The sequence below is a fragment of the Aedes aegypti genome, chromosome 3 (genome assembly GCF_002204515.2).
Source record: "Aedes aegypti strain LVP_AGWG chromosome 3, AaegL5.0 Primary Assembly, whole genome shotgun sequence".
NCBI classification, from domain to species: Eukaryota; Metazoa; Arthropoda; class Insecta; order Diptera; family Culicidae; genus Aedes; species Aedes aegypti.
This window is the reverse complement of record NC_035109.1, coordinates 312,821,599-312,846,090: the sequence shown is the minus strand read 5'-3', so window position 1 is coordinate 312,846,090 and position 24,492 is coordinate 312,821,599. Positions and strand designations below refer to the sequence as shown.

General features: G+C 40.6%; 3 protein-coding genes across 4 annotated transcripts; 1 reads left to right on the top strand and 2 right to left on the bottom strand.

The window, feature by feature from the left end:
- Positions 1-4,214: 4,214 nt before the first annotated feature.
- LOC5574958 lies at positions 4,215-7,579 on the bottom strand. 2 transcript variants are annotated; one of them, XM_021854255.1, is made up of 4 exons: positions 7,374-7,579; positions 6,231-7,231; positions 5,774-5,881; positions 4,215-5,711 (listed from the first exon to the last, which is right to left on the bottom strand). In XM_021854255.1, the coding sequence occupies exons 2-4, from the start codon at positions 6,849-6,851 to the stop codon at positions 5,421-5,423; spliced, it is 1,020 nt and encodes a 339-aa protein (XP_021709947.1). In that variant the 5' UTR covers positions 6,852-7,231; positions 7,374-7,579; the 3' UTR covers positions 4,215-5,420. The 2 variants fall into 2 exon arrangements, with proteins under 2 accessions (XP_021709947.1, XP_001655429.2); XM_001655379.2 differs by having other exon boundaries at positions 7,421-7,579.
- A 163-nt stretch (positions 7,580-7,742) lies between these two features.
- On the top strand, positions 7,743-19,435 carry LOC5574960 (vacuolar protein-sorting-associated protein 36). Its single transcript, XM_001655381.2, has 3 exons — positions 7,743-7,962; positions 17,767-18,468; positions 19,044-19,435. Exons 1-3 carry the CDS (start codon positions 7,867-7,869, stop codon positions 19,413-19,415), a joined length of 1,170 nt encoding a protein of 389 aa, XP_001655431.2. The 5' UTR covers positions 7,743-7,866; the 3' UTR covers positions 19,416-19,435.
- On the bottom strand, positions 19,401-21,611 carry LOC5574961 (F-box/WD repeat-containing protein 4). The gene is made up of 2 exons (XM_001655382.2): positions 20,704-21,611; positions 19,401-19,847 (listed from the first exon to the last, which is right to left on the bottom strand). Exons 1-2 carry the CDS (start codon positions 21,507-21,509, stop codon positions 19,409-19,411), a joined length of 1,245 nt encoding a protein of 414 aa, XP_001655432.1. The 5' UTR covers positions 21,510-21,611; the 3' UTR covers positions 19,401-19,408.
- Positions 21,612-24,492: the final 2,881 nt, after the last annotated feature.

Here is a 24,492-nt window from a genome sequence, read left to right as displayed (position 1 = left end):
TCAACCGGTTCTTCTAGATCAGGGTTTCTCAACCGGTGGTCCGCGGACCCCATGGGGGCCTTGAAGAGTTTCCATGGGGTCCGCGAAGCCATTGAGAACAAGTGTCGTTTCTCCTAACAGATGAATAAGTCTCGCGTAAAAATTTAAAAGGGCCGATCCTAAGATCATTCAATCAGAGAAAATTTGATATGAATATTGATCACTTCATTTTTAATTTGTATTTCTCTGTATTTAAATACATCTGTACGATATCTAGCTCGTTGATGGCATTTTACTATTTCATTACGTTAATAAAAGATATTATTATGAAAACTGCCAAAACGGTGGAAAAAAATATGAGATTAAATGTTTTACCCATTTTCGATTTTCAAGCAGACATTGGCCTATTTATGAGTTTTGTTAGCGTGCCGTGGCCCGAGGATAGGCCCTTTGGGTTTCCAACGAATGAGCACGAGAGAGTCATTGGCATCTCAACCTACTAAGGCTAATGACAGTTTGCGTTTTTTTTTTGATGGTAGGCCATCTTGATGGATAAAGATCCAATCATTGGCCGTTTTGAGCAGTGATGATGAATGATTTAAAAAAGCGGTTATTGGCTGTATACAACTTTTTTAACGTGTTTTATGATTATGTTGACAATGTTTGTATAGTTTGTGGGTGTTGGGAGACACAATCGAATTGTATCAAAGCCTGATTTTTATTACAATTGGATCATTGCTCATGGCTTTTTAGATTTTTAACGCGAAAAATGTGATGAATCTTCAAGGCCCAAGTAAACATGGAGCAAATGTCATTTTTTGCCGATTAAATCAACAAATAAAATAAAATAAAAACACATAGTCTCATTATTTTGCAAGTAAAACAGCTGTGTGTTCTTATTTTTACGATTTGTCGATTTTAACTGCTTTTTCACTTTTGGCATTTGCTTCATTTTTACTTGGGCCTTAATACAGTTTGGTCTCAAGAGAATATTTTTACCGAGTTGCGAATATATGATCTGTCTCTTGGTTGTCGACAGCTCAGTCTTAATCTGAGATAGCCGAAAAATCTACGTTTCAACTTCCAGCCGTAACCCCCAATAGTTCCTTTCAACTGTAAAAATACTGAGAAATATCGTCAATATGATCCTGTCAGTTAAGAGTTGCAAGTCAGTTATAGTTACTCAACGCACAGCTATGCAAATTCTATCCAGTGTGATCTTGAATATTAAAAACTAAGATAATTTCTGGAGGTATCAATAAAAAATATCTGAAATATTTGAAGAATTAGTTGATTTTGCAAGCTTACTGACGAGATCCAAGGTTTTCGGAGATTTCCTGACGATTTTTTATTTTTGGCGATTAGTTGGCGAGATCCGGAGTTATTCCATGTGAAGTATTTTATTCTTTGCACTCTTCATTCACTACTACAAGGTTTTTTTTTCAAATTACTGATCACAATATGCGTTATTTACAAGCGCTTCTTTTTACCAAGTTTCAGACAATTCAGCCGAGAAAATTGCCCCTGTCAAAGTGATCCTGGAAGTGCCAAAGTTTTTATTATTGGAAAATACAAGGTAAATTCCTGAATCAATTTATAGTGGACTCCTCAAAAAGATTACAGCAGGATTTTTGGATTGACGATTTCTCCATTAGTCTGTGGAATACAGACATGATTTGTAGGAGTGCCTGTCCAGTACTTTAGATAACACTTCAATAGTCGCGTTGTGTATATTGTACAATATAGTTGAGAAAACCTCGCTTTTCGATCACAGCCACAGCTTGGTGCTTCTGGAATTGATCAGCTGCGTGGCGAACGCAAGGGAAAATGATTGGAGAGATTCGGTTTTTCCATAACATTGATTTTAAGAACATCCATCTTTAGGGGTCCGTCAGACGTTCGTAAAGCTTCAAAGGGGGTCGCGGAACCAAAAAGGTTGAGAACCACTGTTCTAGATCATCCAAGAATTCATACGAACAAATCTACAAGATGTCCCATGTAAATTCGGGATTCCCCATAAAGTTCCTTAATATTTTTTTACAGAGGTTTCTCCAAAGTTTTAAGCTATTTCTCCAATTACTCATATACAAATTTTAACAGGAATTTCTTCATTATCTTCAGTATCTCGATTTCTTTCAGGAATTCCTGAAATTATTTAACATTCAATGACAACTACCTAGAGAAATTCCTTAAAAGCTCTTGAACAAACATTTTGAGCATGTTCCTTTTTGGGTATTCTCTGAAGAAAATCTTAAGGAATTATCTAAAGAAAGTCATGGAAGAATCTATGCATAAAGAACTTTCTGGCTGAAATCTTAAAGAAACAAAAAAATTAAAGTCATCTCTAAGGAAGTCTGTGTGCTGGATGAATTTACTGAAATTAATTAATAAATTCCTGGATATAATCATTAAGATTTTTTTCTTCTATAATTTAGAGATATCCTTAGAAAAAATAATGATTGAATACTTGAAGAAGACCTAAAGAAAATCTTACAAGATATCTGAGAAAAGTCCATGGCAGAACCACTTAATGAATTACTGGAGAAATTTTTTGAGGACTTCCACAATTTCTGGAAGAACCTTCAATGATATGTCTGGAGGAATCTTTTGAGTAATTGCTGGGGGTATTCTAAGATTGATTTCTGGACGACAGCGAACATGCCCCGCCCAACGCATTCTTCCAGCTTTTGCTAGGTTCGCCGTAGAGTGCAGCGAGCTCGTGGTTCATCCTTCGCCGCAACACACCTGCACACCGCCAAAGATCGTCCTAAGCACCCAACGTTCGAAGACTCCGAGTGCTTGCAGGTCCTCCTCGAGCATCGCCCACGTTTCATGCCCGTAGAGGACTACCGGTGTTATGAGCGTTTTATAATACATCGTGCCTTTGGTGCGGGGATGACTCTTTCTTGACCGCAATTTCTTCTAGAACCCTTAGTAGGTACGACTTCCACAAATGATGCGCCTTTGTATTTAACGACTAACGTTGTTGTCGGCCGTCAGCATGGACTACTCGTCAACCATCTCGCTCAGTTCCACCTACCAGAATGTACTTTGTTATCAACGCATTCACTATCAGTCCGACTCTTGTTGCTTCGCGTTCCAGGTGAGTGAACAAATCTGCTACAGTTTTAAATGTTCTTCCAATAAACATCCATGTCGTCCGCGAAGCAGACAAATTGTTCGGGTATCGTGAAAAACGTGCCTTGACTGTTAAGTCCGGCTCTCCGCATGTCACCTTCAAGCGCAGTATTGAACAGCAGGCCCGAAGTCCATCACCTTGTCGTAGTACATCGATGCTCTATATTTCTCTAATCAATCTTGTGAGCTTCCCGGGAAAGCTGGTCTCGTCCATGATCTTCAATAGTTCTACACGGTCACTGTCGTATGCCTCTTTGAAATCTATGAACAGGTGGTGCGTAGGGACCTGATACTCACGGCATTTCTGAAGGATTTGTGGAAAACGGAAAAGATCTGGTCCGTTGTTGAGCGGCCGTCGATAAAACCTGCTTGATAACTTCCCGCGAACTCGTTTGCTATAGGTGATAGACGACGGAAGAGAATCTGGGATAGCACTTTGTAGGCGGCGTTTAGGATAGTGATTGCACGATAATTTTCGCACTCCAGTTTGTCGCCCTTTTTGTAGATAGGGCATATAACGCCTTGCTTCCACTCCTCCGGTAGCTGAACCGTTTCCCAGATTCTGACTATCAGCCGATGCAGACAAGCGGCCAACTTGTCTCGGTACATCTTGATGAGTTCGGCTCCGATACCATCCTTGCTAGCGGCCTTGTTGTTCTTGAGCTGTTGTATGGCATGCTTAACTTCCGCCATCGTGGGAGCTGGTGGGTTTCCATTCCACTGTCTGCTGTGCTGACGTAGCCATCGCCTTAGCTATCCTGACCTTCTGGCCTGTGTCTTCTGCGCCATTTAGGTGTTCATCGTAGAGCTGTTTCAACCTTTCGATCACTTCGCGTCCGTCCGTCAAGATGCTCCCATCCTTATCTCTGCATATTTCAGTTCGCGGCTTGAAGCCTTTGCGGGATGCGTTGATCTTCTGATGGAACTTCCGCGTTTCTTGAGAACGGTACAACAACTCCATCTCTTGGCATTCCACCTCTTTCAGGTGGCGCTCTTTGTCTCGGAATAGGCTAAACCAATGAACCCTTTTGGGAATGATTCACTTTTGCTGGTTCAAATACAATGGCTGTCATCGAAAAAAAATGTTCGCAAAATCGTCAATTCCAAGTGGATTCTTATTAACATCTCCCTTCATATACGGCTTACAATGAATCAAGCTACATTTTTACTTTATTCTTTGAAAAGACTTAAAAATGAATGAGTTCTAAAAACTGACGAAGGCGAAACATTCTAATGAATCTTTGCGATCAAACAAGTTACCTAATTGATTTACCAGCGCATCTTACATCCCTTTGGACCGAACGTCATGTTAAAAAATTCAGGATATTAATTATGAATGCTTTATAACATTTGTTATAGGCCCAGTAGAAACAGATTCGGCACATACAAACAGACGTAACATCCTACTCGCTCTCTATCGCTTACTCTTCTAACGATGAACACGATTACTTCACAAGTTTTATCCACATTCACTCGCCATCAATCGTCCTTTCAACGTCAGTTTCACAAATATGATAACTCCACAAACAAAATTCACTTAACACTCGAATTGTTTTCATCGGGAAGCAAAATAGCGCTCAATTTTAGTATTTGTTAGTTTGCCAATGGCTCACTCGTGGCGCTGGTATCGCTGTTGCTCGAGTTTGACGTTTGCACACTACCGCCACCTCGTTTTCAATCCACGGAACACAGTGGTTTTAGCATTAAGCGTGACTATGTTTTAAATTGATAACTGTTTTACCTGTTACATCTGTTTGTCTGCGATAACTCATCATTCGCAGTGTTGATATCGTTTTTGTTCCGAGTTTGACGTTTATACACACTTATGCCACAGACAAACACTTAGAACAAATCTCGATCAAAATCATAATCACTAGGACATGTACGCCTCGGTAAGTTCGGTAATCGGTAAGTTTGGCCGACAAGCCAACAGATGGCGGTAGTGTGTAAACGTCAAACACGAACAAAAACGATGCGAGCGCTGTAGGAGGCGGATTGGTCACCTGCCATATTTTTGAATCGACCGTTAAAAAAGATGGTCGATGGACAATGATGAGAGAGTAACGTCTGTTTGTCTGTGCTTCAGCCATCTGGTAGCCGCCTAACAAAATACAGTGCTTTTAGTATTTGTCGATAGCAGTTTTGCGACGATGTATTCGATTGCAAATTATTTTAAGTGTTACGTCTGTTTGTCTATGTTCTAACAATTCAAATGTTTAAATAAATCGTAAATCAATACTCAAGTTGTCCAATTTCATACCTAAATCTTTAAAAACGCACACACTCACAACTGTCTCTTGTCATCAGTCGTCCACCTCGTCCACCTCGTCATCGTCCTCTCCCTCACCCCTAACGTTCAACCGGAAGCGTTCGATGTCGTGCAGATCCTCGTTGCGGCCCTTGGATAGCTTCATCACGCTCACCAGATGCTCGTCGTCGCCGGCCAGGCTGGCACCGTACTGGCGACAGCTGTGATAAAACGGCTCCAGCATCACTTCGTGCACCAGGTAGTCCTGCAGGGCTAGGAGAAAGGCCACATTCTTGGCGGCGGCCTTGCGTTGCGACTCTTTCAACGGTCGGTTGTTGAACTTGATCTGTCAGAAGAAAAAAATGTTAGTCAAAATGTCCTTTCCATGACGGTACAATCGTTACTTACGCTGGAGTCGAAGAAGTTGCTTGGTAGATTTAAGTACTTTGCCAGACACTCCTGGATGGACAACTCGTGCTGATCGTCGTAGTCGTTTGTGGTCGAAATGTGCGCCACCTGTAGCATTGGATGACAAAAAAGGTAAGAATTGTTTGTGATGGGTGACGCCCAAGAATTGATTTACAATTTAAATATCTTGCTCAGGGACATTACGTTCTAATTAACTTAACAATTAACATTAAGTTAACTGATCGGCATTTTTTTCCAGTCATGCAAGAAATTTGTTGGGAAATTCCTGGAGGCAAATTAGATTCTTTGCATATTTTTGGAGAAGTCAATGGAATGCCTAAATTAAGGATGGAGAATTTTCTGCGGAAATTTCTACGCTGGCATGATTTCTTTAGTTAATCATTCAGCACAGATCAAAGATTCTTCTAATGTGTATAGTAATAGTTTTCAAACTTACCAGCGTGTCGAAGCACTTTCCCAGCGGCGCCTGATACCGATGCCGAAGCACGTCCTCCACCAGCCGGGCGTTGTGCGCCACGCGTCGCACCTTCGGATCGCCCAGAATGGCGCGCAAATCCTTCGGCACGTTCATCCACATCACATCGAACACGTAAATTCGCTCCGGCGTGGCAATGGATAAGAGGGACGGGGAAGTCGAGTGTCGTCCACCCTCGACGCCCTCCATCCCAATGGCGAGCAGTCTCTGGGTGCGCAGATACTTGATTGCGTCGTGGTATTTGATGTCGGTCTGGAACACGAAGATGTGATTGTCGATCCGGTCGTATATGTCCTGGATGTCTTCGAGGTTGAGGCGGGTGATGCTCGTTGACGACCCATCTTTCTGTTCGGGGCCACTTGATTCGTCCAGGGTGCTGTCCTGAATGATTTTAACGGTGCGGATTTCCGAGCTGTAATAGTCCTGATTGCCGGATATGGGGACATTGCTCTGAAAATCCCGGACGTTCTTTAGGCGAACGAAAGACTTCTTGGCGCCAATGTGCAGGACTTCTCCGATGACGCATTCATCCTCCAGCTCCAGCAGAATGATCTGACCTTTCGTTAGCTCCAATTTGTCCATTTTGAATCGAATTAGCAGATGGGATGATGTGGAAATGGGAATGGAATGTCTTTTCGTGTGGGTATGAAACGATTGTTGATGATGATAACAGTAGGAACTTCTTAGTCCTGCTTCTGGGAGACCTTCTGGTAGCCTCCGGCAGGCGCTGCCGACGATGAATCGCTGTAGAAGTAGGCACGGTAGATGTACAACCCAAGGGCTATGTGCAGAGCAATGACCGCTGCGACCGCCGAATAGATATTGCTGCTGACTTCCGTGAGTTGGAAGAACTTATCGCACAGCAGGTTCTTGCACCCGAAGAAAGTGCCCACCGGTAGGAGGATGATCAAGATGCAGTAGGAGAACACTACCCGAAAGTTGCGATACTCATCGCGTTGTTCCTGATGTGAAAGCGGTAACGAATAGAGAAGATTAAGGTTATTCTCGCTGCATTTTGGGTGGCCTGATAATATTGTGGTCAGGTGAGTCTCGCCCCTCTATATTAAGACCGGGAGACGACAGAAGTCCGCTTTCAGTACTTACGCTTTTGCTCAACTGATGTTGCTTGGATTTGGATTTGGACATCTTACCGAGCAAAGGAATTGAAATAGATATACTGTCTTCACTTTAGCACTTAATATTCCATTAAAAGAAGTTCGTAATTTCGATTAAAATGCAGCAATAAACGACTGGACTTGCGAAAGCGACTTAACACTATCGCGTTGACAAAAAGGAAACAAGAACGAGGAGACAAAAAAAGAATGACAGATGCAACTGTCAAGTCACTGCAGCGACACTCGTGAGTGTCGATAGGTCTGTGCCATACAAAGGGAGAGTGTCGTGAAAGACCGCACGATTCTGAAGGGAATCAGCTGACCAATGAGCGATGAGATCTGCGCGAGAAAAGTCAAGCTTGCGAGTGTGTTCCGTTTTGTTTGAGTGCCTACTTCTGTGATCGGAAATATGAAAACAAAGTAGAATAGAAATTGGACTTTCTAGTGAAATTCGGTAAAATTTATGGTCAAACTTTTCCCAAATGAATCGTTTCGAGTATTGTGCGGCTCGGCTAGCGGAGAACGAATCGTTTGTGGCCAAAGACCGTAATATCAAGCTGTACGATGGTGATGAAAAGGTGAGTCAAAAAGGAGTTTTGCTGAAAAGCTATAGGGGAATGTCGGGTACAGTTGGGCACTTTAAGGTGAAGCGCCCTGTAACTCGGAAAGTCATCATTGATGCAATACAGTAAGCATTCGTTTATTGCAATGAACAAATCAAGCATAATTTTTCAAATCGGCGCATCTAACACTCGGAAGGATTCGAGAAAAATGCGATGCAATATATTGTAAAGCATTTTAAATCCTGTTTAAAATGTTCTGCATTTTTTCTATGGACCAATGCACGATACTACACACAAAATATAGAACAACGTTTGTTTGAACTGCAAGATAACTCCAGCTTGCCAACAACAATCAAGGCAGGCTTGGGGAAAATCGCTAGTTTTCTTTTGTTGTGTACTTTCGTTCTTTCCTGACAAACATGGAAAAAGGGCCACAATTTTCTATGCACTAAATATTCATTTTCATTGGAAAAAGTAAAACGATGCGTTTTTCAATGCTTTATATTCAATCAGATTGAAAGGTGCTCACGTGACATTACTTGCATTGTGTGCATGAATGGATTTTCATTCCATTTTTGTCACTTTTGATGAAATGCGAAAATGTTTTTTAATCAGTTACGCGCTTTTTCCATGTTAGTCCAATGTTTGAGATCTGGGCTCACAGTGACAGTTCGTGACAGCGGAATCCCGGCTCACTATGACGCACAAAAATTTTGTATTGGTTTCTCCCTCCCAGTTTCTAACCACTATTAAACAATTCCGATTTGTTTTGAATAAGATTGGAAATCTGGTAAAATTATCGAATAAACCCTTTTGCTTTGTGCTGCTTACATACACCATGATGATTCGTCGATACCTGGGAGGGACAAACCAATACAAAATTTCTGTACGTCATAGTGAGCCGGGATTCCACTGTCACGAACTGTGACTGTGAGCCCAGATCTCAAACATTGGACTAACATGGAAAAAGCGCGTAACTGATTAAAACACATTTTCGCATTTCATCAAAAGTGACAAAAATTGAACGAAAATCAATTCATGCACATAATGCAAGTAATGTCACGTGAGCACCTTTCAACTGATTGAATATAAAGTATTGAAAAACGCATGGTTTTACTTTTTCCAATGAAAATTAATATCTGGTGCATAGAAAACTGTGGCCCTTTTTCCATGTTTGTCAGGAAAGATCGAAAGTACACAACAAAAGAAAACTAGCGATTTTCCCCAAGCCTGCCTTGATTGTTGTTGGCAAGCTGGAGTTATCTTGCAGTTCAAACAAACTTTGTTCTATATTTCATGTGTAGTATCGGTGCCTCCCTCCCAGGTAACGACCATTGACTTAATGAGAAAAATGATTTCATCGCAGTAATCCACGGCAGAGTTTGGTTTCCGTTTCGCGGGTTTTGCTGGGCAGTGTTTTGGAAAGCCCAAACAAGACGGTTCGTTTTCGGGGCGCCGAGAAGTTTTGCTATTTGCGCTGTGTGAGTGCGAAAAGATATTCGTGTTCAGTCGAGGATGGATTACCAACTGGTGAGCTCGTTTCATGCTTATGATAACACATTTTTTCATGAAAGCGTTACTTTTTTGTAATATTCAATCAAACTTCGTATGATTCGTCACTACAAGTGTCGGCATTATGCCTGTTTTATACAATAGGGTCCTAAAGCCCTGTCCCAATTTTAGTGCTAAACGCTTAAGTTTAGGACAAAAACACATGTTTACTCAATTTTTTAATGTTCTCCGTTGGTTTAAGCCCGAAAACCATTTTTTTATGTTTCTTTAGATTTTGTCACACCCCTTGGCTTAAACTCAAATTTTTGGGTATATTTTGTTTTCCGTGTTCCTTCCGAAATGTCAAATAGGAACAACCCCAGTGTTAAAACTAAAAGCCCTGTGGTGTTTTTGACGACTAAGCGAACGTCAAACATGATCAAAAGTGTCAAGGTTCATTCATGGACCAAATTTTGAAATTTGAGTTTAAACATGATTTAGTCTTTATTTCAGCGGGAAAAATTGCTAAAGGAGTTGCAGTAACATGCTCTTTCGTGTTATCAAATAAAAACAAGAATTCATTAAAAATTTTAGGACCCAATTCTAATATACAAATAAAATTTTTGACATTACTTAAAATATTTTTTGAATTGTTCGACATTATGAATGTCGACGTTTATTTTAAAACTTCTACCAAAGACTTTTCTTCTTGAGGCATAAATGTTCAATAATACTTTTATGTAATTTTCAAACAAACTATGTATGGTTCGTCACTAAAAGTGTCGGCATTATTCCTGTTTCATAGAATTTAAAATAAACGCATATATTTTTCTCTTTCGCCATTAGTAAAAACTTCTTTTGAATGGTTCGACATTATAGATGTTGACGTTTATTTTAAATCTTCTACCAAAAACTTTTTGAGACAAAACTTCCTATCCCAACCGACTGTAAGGACTTGGCCGGCGCCGTTATTGATCAATAATATTAGATCTGCTAAAATTGCACTCCGAGATTAAGCGGAAACTCCCATCCCTTATTCATTTGGATTGCAGTGCAATTATTACCAGTTCTGATCAATCACAGAGTAGCAACCATTGACATGTACAGTCAGTCTATGCTATGCTATGCTATGCTAAAATGATTTCATCGCAGTAATCCACGGCATGTCAGTGAAAAATAATACCTCCACTATAGGCCTCTGCACTGTTTTGGTTTTGTATGGGATTTTGACGTTAACTGGCCTTGTTGTTTACAAATTTCGTGAAAGAATGAGAGGGAGAGGTACATTTTTGTGCAGAGCCCCATAGTGGTTTCTGCGCTCGTGTACATACACGTTACATGTCACCAACACTACTTCAAGAATGCTGGTTGAAAATATAAACAAAGATCAGCTGTTCCCAGCAAAATCAAACGGCAGCATTTTCAACCAGCAAATTTGCGCACGTGTTCGTGACACCGCTCGGCGAGAGCTCAATGGGTCACTGCACAAAAATCTTCCTCTCTCTTTTACTCCTACATTAAATTTGTAAACAGCAAGGCCAGTAAACATCAAAATCCTACACAAAATCAAAACAGTGCAGAGCCCCATTGGTACTCTGTTCCTTTAGTTGCGGTATATTTTTAATTTGTGTTCCTATAGTTGCGTTATCCGTTGTTTTCTTATTGAATCCTCCATTATAGGAACACTTTACCGCAACTAGGTATAAGTAAGGAAAGCTTTAGCAATTTTAGTGTTATTACATCAGTTTTAAAGCAATTTGAACGCTCTTTTCAACTATTCCGTGTATCAACAAGCCACTACGTCGATTGGCAGTGTCGGTTTTGTGGCAAATGTAATAAAATCAGTGAAAACGGCACTACCGCAACTATAGGAACACCCACAACTAAGGGAACGCTTACCCTAATTGAGAAATTGCTATAGCTATAGAATTGCATTACGAACCTCCGTTGTGTTCGGACGCGCTGTCTCGGCGCTCTTGTGTATATTTTTTCCTTTTAATTTTTTTTAATAAACATTTTTATTTGACCCGCGCGCGCACCTCGCGTAAGCTTTTAATTTACATTTTTTTATCGACGCGTGTGCAAAATGAAGTGTGGTGTTGTGAACTGTACACAAAACGACAATCGTTTTCTTTGGCGCTGCCAAGGCAACTGTAAGCGGACCTATCACGCTGCCTGCATTGGCGTACAACGACACCACGAAGAAATTTTACGTACCTTCATGCTTCCTTTGTGCCAAGACTGTCAGGATAAATTCATTCCTGAATTTAATCTTAATGAACTGTCCACATCTTTCAAACATATCTCGGAAAGTATTGGACATTCATTGACAGCAAACCACAAATTAGCAACTAATTTTAATAGCCTTAGTGTTATGCACGACAAAACGCTGGCACATTTTGAACAAATGCTGAGCGAAATTAAACGGAGCATTTCCATCGTCAACAGTAGCAGCAAGACAAGTGCCGCAGAAATAAAACATCAACTATCGGCACTTCTTGACACACCTCCAACAGACCCATGCGCTGCTGTAGAAAAAGCGGTCAAATCAGCAGCAACCGCAGCAGTAGAAGAAATAATAATATCAACATCTGCTGCAGCGCACTCCATTGACCAACTGCCCCAATAGACCATTTCCGTCAGACCTTACCCCCTATTTTTATATTTTTCTTCGAAAGACGATTATTTTTAATGATTATTGACGCTTTCAGATCTAATTTATATGCACTCCTGATTTTATTGTAAATTTTTGAAAATTCGAGAATTTACCACATTTTGAGTAGTGCGGCACAGTTGTTTCAACCCTGTGGGTAAACAAAGTGGAGATTTTCCCACAACTTTCAAAACCCCTGCGCTGAGTGTTTGTAGATATGACGAAATGTCAATGTCAAATCAAGCACACGAGACGACACGACAAAATGGAGAAATCTGAGGTCCGATGGGCAAGCCTCGTTGTAAATGAAGCCCATCCTTTACTATTGTACTTATAACAAAAACTTTTACCGGAAGACGACTGCTAATAGACCGTTTTAAGCTTAGCAAGTAATGGAATTCTCCTTGGAAGCATTTCTGCAACGCTGCGGAACGTTTTCTACAAGAGGGGCATATTGGCCGGTTTGTTTTGAAACGTCAAGAATTGGACCGTTTGCAGATAACGTCTTGTACTCGCTTTAGAAGCTACCTGGCAAGAGAAAGTTGCATGCAAAGCATGATTAACTAAGTAAATAACACTTTGACACCAAAAACTGTATAAGTAATGGATTTGCCACTGCGATAGAGCAGTTTTTCCTTAGGGGGGCCTATACCTGTTTACCCTACCGTTTGATATCTGCTGCTTATGTCGTCAAGCTGTTCCGGAACCATATGACCAATGGATTATACATACTTCCCCATTTTACCACTCTCGTAGGTCTCCCCGAAAAATCTGCAAACGGTCCAATTCTTGACGTTTCAAAACAAACCGGCCAATATGCCCCTTTTGTAGAAAACGTTCCGCAGCGTTGCAGAAATGCTTCCAAGGAGAATTCCATCACTTGCTAAGCTTAAAACGGTCTATTAGCAGTCGTCTTCCGGTAAAAGTTTTTGTTATAAGTACAATAGTAAAGGATGGGCACAGACAAACAGACGTAACACTTAGAACAAATCTGGATCAAAATCATAGTCACGAGGACATGTACGCCCAATGCTAAAATCGGTGTGTTTGGCCGACAGGCCAACAGATGGCGGTAGTGTGTAAACGTCATACACGAACAAAAACGATGCAAGCGCTGCGAGTGGTGGATTAGCCACCTACCATATTTTTGAATCGACCGTTAAAAATGTGGTCGATGGACAATGATGAGAGTGTGACGTCTGTTTGTCTGTGGGATGGGCTTCATTTACAACGAAGCTTGCCCATCGGACCTCAGATTTCTCTCAGAATTCTCCATTTTGTCGTGTCGTCTCGTGTGCTTGATTTGACATTGACATTTCGTCATATCTACAAACACTCAGCGCAGGGGTTTTGAAAGTTGTGGGAAAATCTCCACTTTGTTTACCCACAGGGTTGAAACAACTGTGCCGCACTACTCAAAATGTGGTAAATTCTCGAATTTTCAAAAATTTACAATAAAATCAGGAGTGCATATAAATTAGATCTGAAAGCGTCAATAATCATTAAAAATAATCGTCTTTCGAAGAAAAATATAAAAATAGGGGGTAAGGTCTGACGGAAATGGTCTATTAATTAATGACTTGGTCGACAAAAATGCCATTCTAGCTTCCGATGTAAAATCGCACATCGAAGAAATGGCAAAAACATTTTCGGCGACACATACACATACATGTGAACCAATAATGGCAAACAACTTAGCCAATGAATTGGGGGACATCATCAAACCCTCCCCCAGCTGGCGCATGCTAGGCAATAAAAAAGTATGGAAGCATGACTGGACTGAATATGACGCTAAACAGCGTTCACGTCGTACACAAGAAAAGAAGGAAAAGAAGTCCAGACTAAGGAGGAAACAACGCCAGGAAATTTACGCCAGGAATCAAAACCACCGAAACATCAACAACAACAATAACAACAGCAACAACTACAACTACAACAACAACAACAATGGCAATAACAAAAACAACAACAACAGAAGCATCAGTAACATCAACAACAATAGCAATAGCAGAAATAACAGTACCATCAGCAACATCAACGACAACAACCACAATATCGACAAAAGTACTACTAACAACACAGAAATCACTTCAACGCACATGAATTCTGTGCGTGGAAATTCGTCATTACCATTGGACAAAGAACTTTTGGCAGCGGCACGTGTACAATTTTCTCAGCCGCCAAAGAAGGACAATGGACCGAAATTCATAAATTTCCAAAAAGGGGAAACCATCAACCCTTATCGCCCTGAAAAACCTGCCAGGCTTGAAAACCCTCCACTTTTTGACCCCATGCGTCCACCTATAGTCAGACTCACGGAAGAATCTGCAGCCGGGGACCAACGCTTCCTGAAAGCACGTCTACGGGACCCGAAAATCATGGACATAGTGCGGACCTATCTTTCATTCTTGCATGACCAGACCCCTTCAACATGTATTCGTGGACTTACCAAAACTAGCGCATCTTTGACATTAGCAGCAGAAGGACTACCAGCGGACACTAATCTTTTGCGCGAAATTTTCTTGGACGTTCACGAAGAACTCGGAATTTCGCGAAGCGACGCCTTAGAAGACTTGAAGTCGTACCGGGCATTCTTATCCAGCGAGCGCATACAGCGACTGCAGCTTACCAGGGAGAGTGCTAATAAATTTTACTCAGCCGGCTTACAAAATTTTCGAAAATAAAGACGCATTCCTTGGAAGCAGACATCACTGACGTCTCCACAACATCCACCCTACACACGCTACCTGACGCACATAGTAATGTAAGTACAACAGAATGCGACTGAAATTCTGGTATATTGCCAAAATTTCAATCGCATGAAAAGCTCAGCCAAAATGAAGGAAATTCATCAAAAACTTTTATCTTCTTCTTTCAATATAATTCTTGGAACCGAAACTAGCTGGGACAAAAGCGTAAGAAGCGAAGAAATTTTTGGAAACAATTTTAATGTATTTCGGCACGACCTAAATTTGCAACACTGTAATAAGAAGTCCGGTGGTGGAGTTCTCATAGCCTCCAATGCAGACTTTACTTCTGAAGAAATTGAAACTTTCAAACACAAAGAATTCGAAAATGTTTGGGCTAAAGCTCTAATTAATGGAGAAACGCATATTTTTTCATCCGTGTATTTTCCACCTGAACACGCTAACAAACATTCTTTTGAATTATTTTTCAAAATTGTCGAAACTATTATTTCAAATATGGAACCTGAAGTAAAACTGCATATTTATGGCGACTTCAACCAACGCAATGCCGACTTCATTACAGACAATGAAAATGAATCACTTTTACTCCCAGTCGTAGGCGAAGACAGTACTTTACAATTTTTATTCGACAAAACATCATATTTTGGCCTAAATCAAATTAATCACGTAAAAAACCAGCAAAATTCTTACTTGGACCTCTTATTTACAAATTGCACTGAAGATTTCTGTGTGTATACATCATTATCACCTCTATGGAAAAATGAAGTATTTCACACAGCAATTGAATATTCAATCTTCATACATAAAACTTCTCTCCCCAGCGACTGGGAGTACGAGGAAGTGCCGGAATACAATAAAGCAAATTACAAAGAAGCCAAACGTAGACTATGTACAATTAATTGGCAACATATCATAAGTATTGATGGAAATGTCGACACCGAAGTAGACAAGTTCCATTCAATTATTCAACAAATAATTAATGAAACTGTGCCAACAAGAAGAAAAAGACGAATACAAAATAACAAATTACCGGTGTGGTTTAGCCCACATCTGAAAAACCTAAAGAACAAGAAACAGAAAGCGCATAAATTATACAAAAAAGTAAATACTGCCACCAACTTACAACGACACATGTAACCAACTCAACTCAGCCATTAACTCCGCACATGAAGAATATAATCGTAAGGTCGAATCCGAAGTCAAATCATGTCCTAAAAACTTTTTTAATTATGTAAACACACAATTAAAAAGTAGCAATTTCCCTTCGCGAATGCATTTTGACGGAAACGTAGGTGAAAACTCTTCCGATATCTGCAACCTCTTTGCAGATTTCTTTCAAGAAGTGTATACCACCTACTCTGAAGAAGACCGCGACCGCAATTTCTTTTCTTTTTTCCCAGAAATTTCTAATAGTATATCTATTGAAAAACTATCACAACAAGAAATCTTATCGGCACTAAAAAACCTGGACGCAACTAAGGGAGCAGGACCGGATGGCATTGCACCCGTGTTCTTCAAAAATCTCTCAGAAGAACTTAGCCTTCCCTTAGAACGCCTTTTCAACATGTCTCTAAATAATGGAAAATTCCAAGTAGCTTGGAAATCCTCATATTTGGTGCCTGTTTTCAAATCAGGTACAAAATCTGACATAAGGAACTATCGCGGAATTGCCATTATCTCATGTATTCCCAAACTCTTCGAATCTCTCGTAAACGACAAAATTTTCCAGACGACATGAAGCTCTTCATGGAAGTAAGTAATTCTAGCGAAGCAGAAGAATTCCAGAATGACATTAACTTATTCTTCCATAAAAGTTTACTTCAGCTCAATATCAAAAAATGTAATTCAATAGCATTTAGTCGAAAATATGTAACACCACCAATTGAAGTATTTTTAGGAAATCAAGTAGTGCAGAAGTGTAAAATTGTAAGGGATTTGGGCGTAATCCTAGACTCTAAACTCACTTATAACGCTGATTTGCATTATAATTCCATAATAAACAAAGCAAACAGCATGCTTGGCTTCATTAAGAGGTTCAGCAACAATTTTCAAGACCCATATACTATTAAACTATTGTATACTATATTCTTCTTCTTCTTTCTGGCATTACGTCCCCACTGGGACAGAGCCTGCTTCTCAGCTTAGTGTTCTTATGAGCACTTCCACAGTTATTAACTGAGAGCTTACTGTGCCAATGACCATTTTTGCATGCGTATATCGTGTGGCAGGTACGAAGATACTCTATGCCCTGGGAAGTCGAGAAAATTTCCAACCCGAAAAATCCTCGACCGGTGGGATTCGAACCCACGACCCTCAGCTTGGTCTTGCTGAATAGCTGCGCGTTTACCGCTACGGCTATATGGGCCCCGGCGTATACTATATATGTAAGACCAATTCTGGAATACTGTCACCTAGTATGGAACCCGTATCATGTCGTACACGAAGAACGCATAGAATCAGTACAGAAGCAGTTCCTTTTATACGCCCTTCGGAAATTGAATTGGACTGTGCTGCCACTTCCGTCGTATGAAGCACGCTGCATGCTCATCAACTTGGAAACACTTAAGCAACGCCGGGAATTCGCAATGATTCTCTTTATAAACAACATTATTTAGAACCGTGTAGACTCCGCTGCACTTCTTTCTCAACTAAACTTCTACACACCCTCTCGGCATTTAAGAACAAGAAAATTATTTTCAGAAAAATCATGCAGAACGCATTATGCTCAAAACGGACCAATAAACCGTATGATGCGTCAGTATAATGTACATTGCGAATTCATTGGCATTACTATGTCCAAAGAGCAGCTTAAAACACAACTAAAGAACAATAGAAGTAATCCATAACATGTAAGAAAGTATTGTAATTATTGTATGTAGTCTACCTATGCTTGACGAAATAAATAAATAAATAAATAAATGAAATATCCGCGGTTTACAGAATGTTACATCTGTTTCAATCTTGCAGACTAGCTACGAGGACGGTGAACTCGTCCTGACCAGCCATCGACTGCTGTGGGGTCGCAACGGAGAGATTGCACGCGGTGGCAATGCCCTATCGCTTCGATTGAAATACGTCCAATCGTTCGACGAAGAGGAAGCCAGCTCGATGCTGTTCGGGCGGAAGAAACGCATCATCCTCAGGCTGGGACCGATACTGCCGGACAAGACACCCGGCCCGATGGACTACAGTGTGGCATCGTTTGTGAAAATTTCCGGCAAAAACGGAGTCGAGCCCGGATTTGTCCAAGCCCTGTACGAAACGGTGAAAGCTAAAATTTGGGCGGTCACCGATGGGGAAAGTTCCAACCCAAGTACGCCAACTGCTGCGGAACCATCGAAGCGGGTTCTACGAACCGGGATAATGGGAATCGAAAGGAATCTGGTCGAAAAACATAAGCAAACCGATGAAAGTATCAGCTTGGCTTTCAAGGATCTGGGGAAACTGATGGAGAAAGCCAAGGAAATGGTTGCCGTGTCGAAGGTTGTTAGCGCAAAAATTCGCGAACGCCACGGGGACATATCCGAGGACGAAACCGTACGATTCAAGTCGTACCTGATGAGCTTGGGCATTGACGATCCGGTGACCAGAGATGGGACGAGAAGCAATTCCGAGTACTTCATGAAACTTTCGCAGCAATTGGTTGAAATGTTGTTGGATCCTATAACGGTAAGCTGCGAGTTCTGATCATTCAAATGAAATCATTTACAGTTGCTCCACAGTTATGAATCAACTAACTCCAAAAATTTGCTTACGTAATTAATGGGCAGTCTCTTTGGCACACTGGCCATTTGGAATAACCAGAGTGATATCCCTTTTTTCAAAAGACGGTTGTTTTTCATGAAAAATGTTATTTCAAATGTCCTTCACGCCAAATGGTGTTATACCAAATGACCCAGACTCCAGATATAGCGAGAGAAGATGATCCTTATTATGAATCAAACGAATCCATATTATGAATCAGAATACTACAACAGCGCGGAAATTGAAAGGTTTACAAGTTTAACTGTAATATAGGTAAATCAACGCTTTTAAGATTGTGATTAACATTTTATTTCCTACGGGCGGAAACAATGTGCCAAATACTTGAACTAGTTGGCGACGCTTTCTAGATTCATTGTTCACGTAGGTAAAATGTGTTTTCGTGTTCTCTATTTGATGAGATATTCTTCGTTTAATCATTGATCCATATCTGTGGGCTATCCATAACTGCGGAAAGACTGTACGTTACCTTTTAATTACAGGAAGCCGGTGGGATGATGTCCCTTGCCGACGTTTACTGCAGAGTTAATCGAGCACGTGGCCTCGAACTGCTGTCACCCGAAGATTTACTAGAAGCATGCAAATTATTAATCGGACCAATCAAATTGAGACAATTTCCAAGCGGTGCCATGGTGCTACAACTGGACAATCACGATGACGAATTGGTGTCGCAGGAAACGGCAGAACTCGTGGAGAAGAGCACATCGATCAGTGCTGATGAGCTGGCACGAGTTGTAGGCATATCCCTATTGTTGGCGAACGAGCGACTATTAACGGCCGAACGATTGGGAAAACTTTGTCGCGACGAATCGATAGAGGGCCTTCGGTTTTATCCAAACTTGTTTCTTCAATAAAGCCATTTATTTAAATCCCAGGTGTAATCTTTCGTTTCCGTCCCGTGGGCATTGAAATTCAGTATTCGCAAATCGTGGTCCGTCACGACGAACAATTGACTAGAATCGGCCGCCAAGCTGTGCACCGGTGAGTATTGGGAAAATTTATTCGATGGGAAGTACATTTGAACGCACCGTTTCGGAACGCGTATGTCGTATAGATTGACCCTAAAGTTGTGCTTCATACCGCAAAGAACCGCATACGCGCCGTCATACTCCAAACAGTAAACGGAAGCATCGTACGGATCGGTCCAGATGGCTACGTCGCAAGCGGTACGGATGTCCACCATCCGCATTGTGGTGTCGAAGTTCCCCGTCAAAATGGTGTTAGAATCCCTCCAAACGAGCTGATATACGGCCTTTGACGGTGAGTCCAGCTTGGACGTTGTTCCACTGGAAGAAAACAGAATGAATATTACTGTCATACGCTACACACTACTCTTATGACGCTGGAAACTAGATATTTTGTTAGAAGGAAAATCTAAAATTTGGTGTGCTGAACCAATTATCAATTTTTTTTTTAATTTACAATCAGGCCTTCATGCCAAACACTGTCGAATGCTTTTTCTATGTCTAGTAGAGCAAGACCAGTAGAATAGTCCTAAAATTTATTGGAACGTATTCAAAATTTATCTATATAAATAAAAATGGAATGGTGTTTGTATGTCACGAAATGGCTTACGAACGGGTCAACGGATCTGAATTATTCTTACTCAATTTTGATCGTCAAGGGTTCCGACGTGTTTGTGTGTATAAAAATCCCAGGATATTCACCGGGAAAGTTGAAAAAACAAGCGCGAACGAAACTGTCATTTTATATGGGACGATCAAAAGCGTTTTTCAACAGCCTACTTGATGGCAAGACGAAGTTTGCCGGGACCACTAGTTACACATAAAAGTTGGTGAGTGGTCGAATATTCATGTCGGAATCCGAACTGTGCACTGGCAAAAATTGAATTTTCATTGATGTGGACCATCATTCTATTTCCAATGCGTATCTGTCCAAGGTATCAGACGCGACAGGATTCTCTACGTTCGTTTATTTGGTAGACACTCTGTGCACTTGACCACTACTTTGCCGAGTAGTATCGGTTTCTAGAATCAAGGCTTAAGCTTTGATACAAAGTCGATGTTTAGCCGTATTCATTGCGTGCTTCTCTATCTATGATTCTGATGTAGTGAAGAGGTCTATTTTGCTGTTATTCTTCATCGGGCGTCAACCTAAAATCTTCAAGACCCATTCAATTACCTCTCGACATCGATCACCCTCAGTGCTCCTTTACTCCGGTCATGATACTTCCCCACCGCAAGCAGCTTTCCTTCGTCCGGACACAGTTTTACCGTTTGATACGGTTCATCTAGGCGCCTCATCAGCGTCAACCTCCGGTCACCAAACTCGACCGTTCCTCTCCAGAACGATGTGCAGCTCGATTTGGTGGAGCAGATGTACAGGTCCCCTTCAAAGTCTACCGCTGTAATCACGTCATCTTCCAGCCGTTGCTGGCTGTAGCACTGATTGGCCTGATCCTGCACGAAACAGGTTCCATCCATTCGTCCGCCAAACAGAACCTGTCTTTGCTTAACCACCCAGCTTATGTCCGGATCCTTCTCTCTGCCCACCGCCCAACTCGGCCTATTCTTGACCATGTAATCCTTCGGCACTCGTTCGTGAGCCCGCAACTGGCCCCGGTGGGTCATGTAGAGCCATCGCTTCTCCAGAACCACCTGCGAGAAGTAGATTGTCCGATGGTGGAACAACTGTGACTCCCGGTACCGACCATAGCGCCAATTTTCAAACAAATGCATCCGTTTCCGATAGCTGAAATCGATTACATCTCGACTCAATCGGAAGGAATTTGAAGACTTCCTTTGGTGGCCTGTTAGGAGCAGTTTGGCGCTAAGCTTCGCAAACACATAGCAGTTAATGGTGGAATAGAATTTACGGCAAACTCGAGCCGCTCGGTCCAGGTCAGGGAGGTGCAGGTACTGGAATATGTGTTCCAGCACGTCTTCGTTCAAATCACAGATATTCAAGGACTGTCCGTCGTTACACATGTTCTGGAATAAAACCAAATTTGAGGAACGGCGACGGAATTCTTCGCGATGCACTAAATGTTATTGTTTACGTCGGGTTGCAGTCAGCGCCGCTCACATGCACCGAGTTTCTCATCACACTGATAAAAATCCACACGCTCGATCTGTGTGTTTAAAATTATGGATCGATTCATGAACGTCCATATCGATTTGCTATGATTTTCTTACAAACGTCGTGTGTGTTACACATTAAATTCCTGTGTTTTGCTTCATGGATTGATTCATCAACCGACAACAGGGATTTCATATTTTTTCCACATAAGTTCCCAAAGCTTTCTCTTCAGATTCGTATGTGTCAAACTATGGACGCATAGATCATCACTCCAACACGGATTCAGTGTGTTTTGCTTATGGTTATCTTGTGTCATAATCATCATGTTCAAGTTGGTCGATTCATTGATTTGCGCAATGAGATTGTTATGATGAAATCCATGAGCTATGCTATCGATTTCCATGTTCAAAGCTTCTAAATTGTTTGTGATCAACCCATGGGATGCATAGTGAACTGAATTGCGGTTGGACCTCGTGTCGAACGACAGTCATCATCATGCTTCCAAAGAGAAGAAGCAAATTTTGAAGCTGAAAGTGTTAGATGTAAATTTGTGAATTCGATTTTTCTTTTATTAGTGAAGTTGACCGATATACGAGAATTCTACCTTTCTATAAGAAAACGTTGATTATAATGTATAGTTTAGTAGAAAAATCGGATTCCACCAACAGATTTTCCTGGCTTTCAGTTTCGAAAAAAATGAAATATGCTTATCCCTGGCTTCCCAAATTATGGATTTGCGGCGTCCCGCTTGTTGCTGGCTCACGGGTTTGAAAAAAAATCAAGAGAGCTTGCGACAAGCAGAGGAGCCTCGGATCCATATTTTGGGGAGCAAAAGTTTTTCTACCAAATTTCTTCTTTCAGTCCCTTGACATTTATGTTCTATCACACATGACTATCTAAAGCTACTACATTTCGAATTCAATAAGCAAATCAGTTGGTTTTCATGATTTAATATTTGGAAATTCATGTTTGTTTCACATGACAACCTAATGTTGATACACATGTTATTATACCGTGAAATCAATGATGAAATCCATATGGCTACCACACTCAAATCATGTGGTTTTCCTCATTGCGCAAATCTATAAGTAAAACACACGACCTTGACGTGTAGATTTTTCTCAGTGCATGGAACTCAAACTCTAGAAGTAGCTCCTTCACAAATTACGTAACACTATGGGACTCTAGAGACAAATAAAATTATGAGCCATTTTACGAGACGTTTCGGAACAGCTGATCGCCGCAACGGCGTCAATTGACAGGAGACCTGGGATAAAATCCAGCGTGATTTTCAACAACGCCTCATCTTACCAAACGTGGACATGGAGAAAATGACAAAAATGAGATTTAAAAATGTTCGTTACTGCAACATTACACCTAGTTATTGTATCAGCTACCTCTTTGTTACCCATATTGCACATAAAAAAGCACTTTTGTGATCAGAAATATTTTAATAATTTTTCTCCATTTAAGTTTTCGCCTGGATGAAAAGCTACGCTAGAGATGCGCACAGTCATCAACCATCATCATCGCGAAAACTGACGTCGATGATTGAAAAATCCCAGGTCTCCTGTCATTTGACCAGGCTTCGTAAAATGGCTTATTCACGCAGAGAAATATATTGTAAATGAAAACGAAATCTGTATAGATTCAACAAATTTTATTGTTGACTCACGGCTTATCGGCATTTTTTGTTGACTCAATGATAACTTCCATTTATTCCTACAAAATAAATTGTTGTTTCTAAAATTGTCTCAAATTAGCCAGCTGTCAAAAACAAAAAGAAATGCAATTGAAACAAAAATATAATTTGTTGATTCTAAAAACACCCCATATTGAAGTAACAAAGAATGTGTGTTGAAAGAAAAACCAACTATTGTTGTTTCTACAATTCTGTTCATTGATATTAACAAAGTATTTCATTGATTTAAAAATAATTTTTTATTAACATTCCTACTAATTCAATGCGCAAGCTTTACAGATTATATTTGATCATTGAGTTTGTGTTTCGAATTAATAGGTGTAAGATGATATAGTCCGGTACCAACGCCGCTGCACAACCGACCGGTCGAAACAAATTTAGGAAATTCTGAAATAAACTAAATTAAAATAATCAACTTGTCGATTGTTGTTTCATTAATCGATTGTTTTTCATTACCTATAGCTTTCCTTCCTTTCGCATTTACACCAACAGTGGATAGTAAAATCATTTTTTTTCATATGATTACTAAAATAATATTGTATTTAAATTAAACTACGACGGAAAATGTATACTCACCAAAGGTATTAAAATTGACATCTACCGAATATCCCATCAACACTTCTTTTTCAACTTTAAACAAAATTTAATTTTTGCCTCTAACTTCTCTGTTTATTTCTCAAATACAAAATGGCGACAAGAAAAAAAAAATTGATTCAACAAAATGATATTGTTGAAACAACAATTGTCATTTGTTGAAATGAAAATCGAGCATCAATATTTCATTCGGCACAGAGTTTTGTTGTTTCAAAAATATGCCGGATTAGAAACAATCCACCAGATGGGTTGATTCAATTCAAACAAGAATTGTTGGTTCTAATAGGCGCGTTCTTAGATTCAACCCTGCAATATTGTTCTGCGTGTAAGGCGCTCATTTAAAATCTACATCCAGCGAAGGCGTTGCTGTGTACATTACACGCAAAAAAATTGTGTGGTAAGAACTACCATTTTAGGGGGTTAACTTAAGCGCTCGCACCGGCAACTTTCAGCAGACCAGAAATACGCTTGATTTTACCACAGACAAACAGACGTCACACTCTCATCGCTGTCCATCGACCAACTTTTTAACGATCGATTCGAATATCTGGTAGGTGGTCAACCGACCACCCGCAACGCTCCCGTCGTTTTTGTTC

What these genes read in the sequence shown, in the direction of transcription:
- LOC5574958 (XM_021854255.1), bottom strand. Translation starts at nt 6,851, where the DNA reads ATGGACAAATTGGAGCTAACGAAAGGTCAGATCATTCTGCTGGAGCTG. An exon ending in GAAAGTGCTTCGACACGCTG is followed by an intron (nt 5,882 to 6,230) that starts GTAAGTTTGAAA and finishes CCAATGCTACAG; the next exon opens with GTGGCGCACATTTCGACCAC. An exon ending in GCAACTTCTTCGACTCCAGC is followed by an intron (nt 5,712 to 5,773) that starts GTAAGTAACGAT and finishes TTCTTCTGACAG; the next exon opens with ATCAAGTTCAACAACCGACC.
- LOC5574960 (XM_001655381.2), top strand. Translation starts at nt 7,867, where the DNA reads ATGAATCGTTTCGAGTATTGTGCGGCTCGGCTAGCGGAGAACGAATCG. An exon ending in TGTACGATGGTGATGAAAAG is followed by an intron (nt 7,963 to 17,766) that starts GTGAGTCAAAAA and finishes TCAATCTTGCAG; the next exon opens with ACTAGCTACGAGGACGGTGA. An exon ending in TGTTGTTGGATCCTATAACG is followed by an intron (nt 18,469 to 19,043) that starts GTAAGCTGCGAG and finishes TTTTAATTACAG; the next exon opens with GAAGCCGGTGGGATGATGTC.
- LOC5574961 (XM_001655382.2), bottom strand. Translation starts at nt 21,509, where the DNA reads ATGTGTAACGACGGACAGTCCTTGAATATCTGTGATTTGAACGAAGAC. An exon ending in AGGGTGATCGATGTCGAGAG is followed by an intron (nt 19,848 to 20,703) that starts GTAATTGAATGG and finishes GTTTTCTTCCAG; the next exon opens with TGGAACAACGTCCAAGCTGG.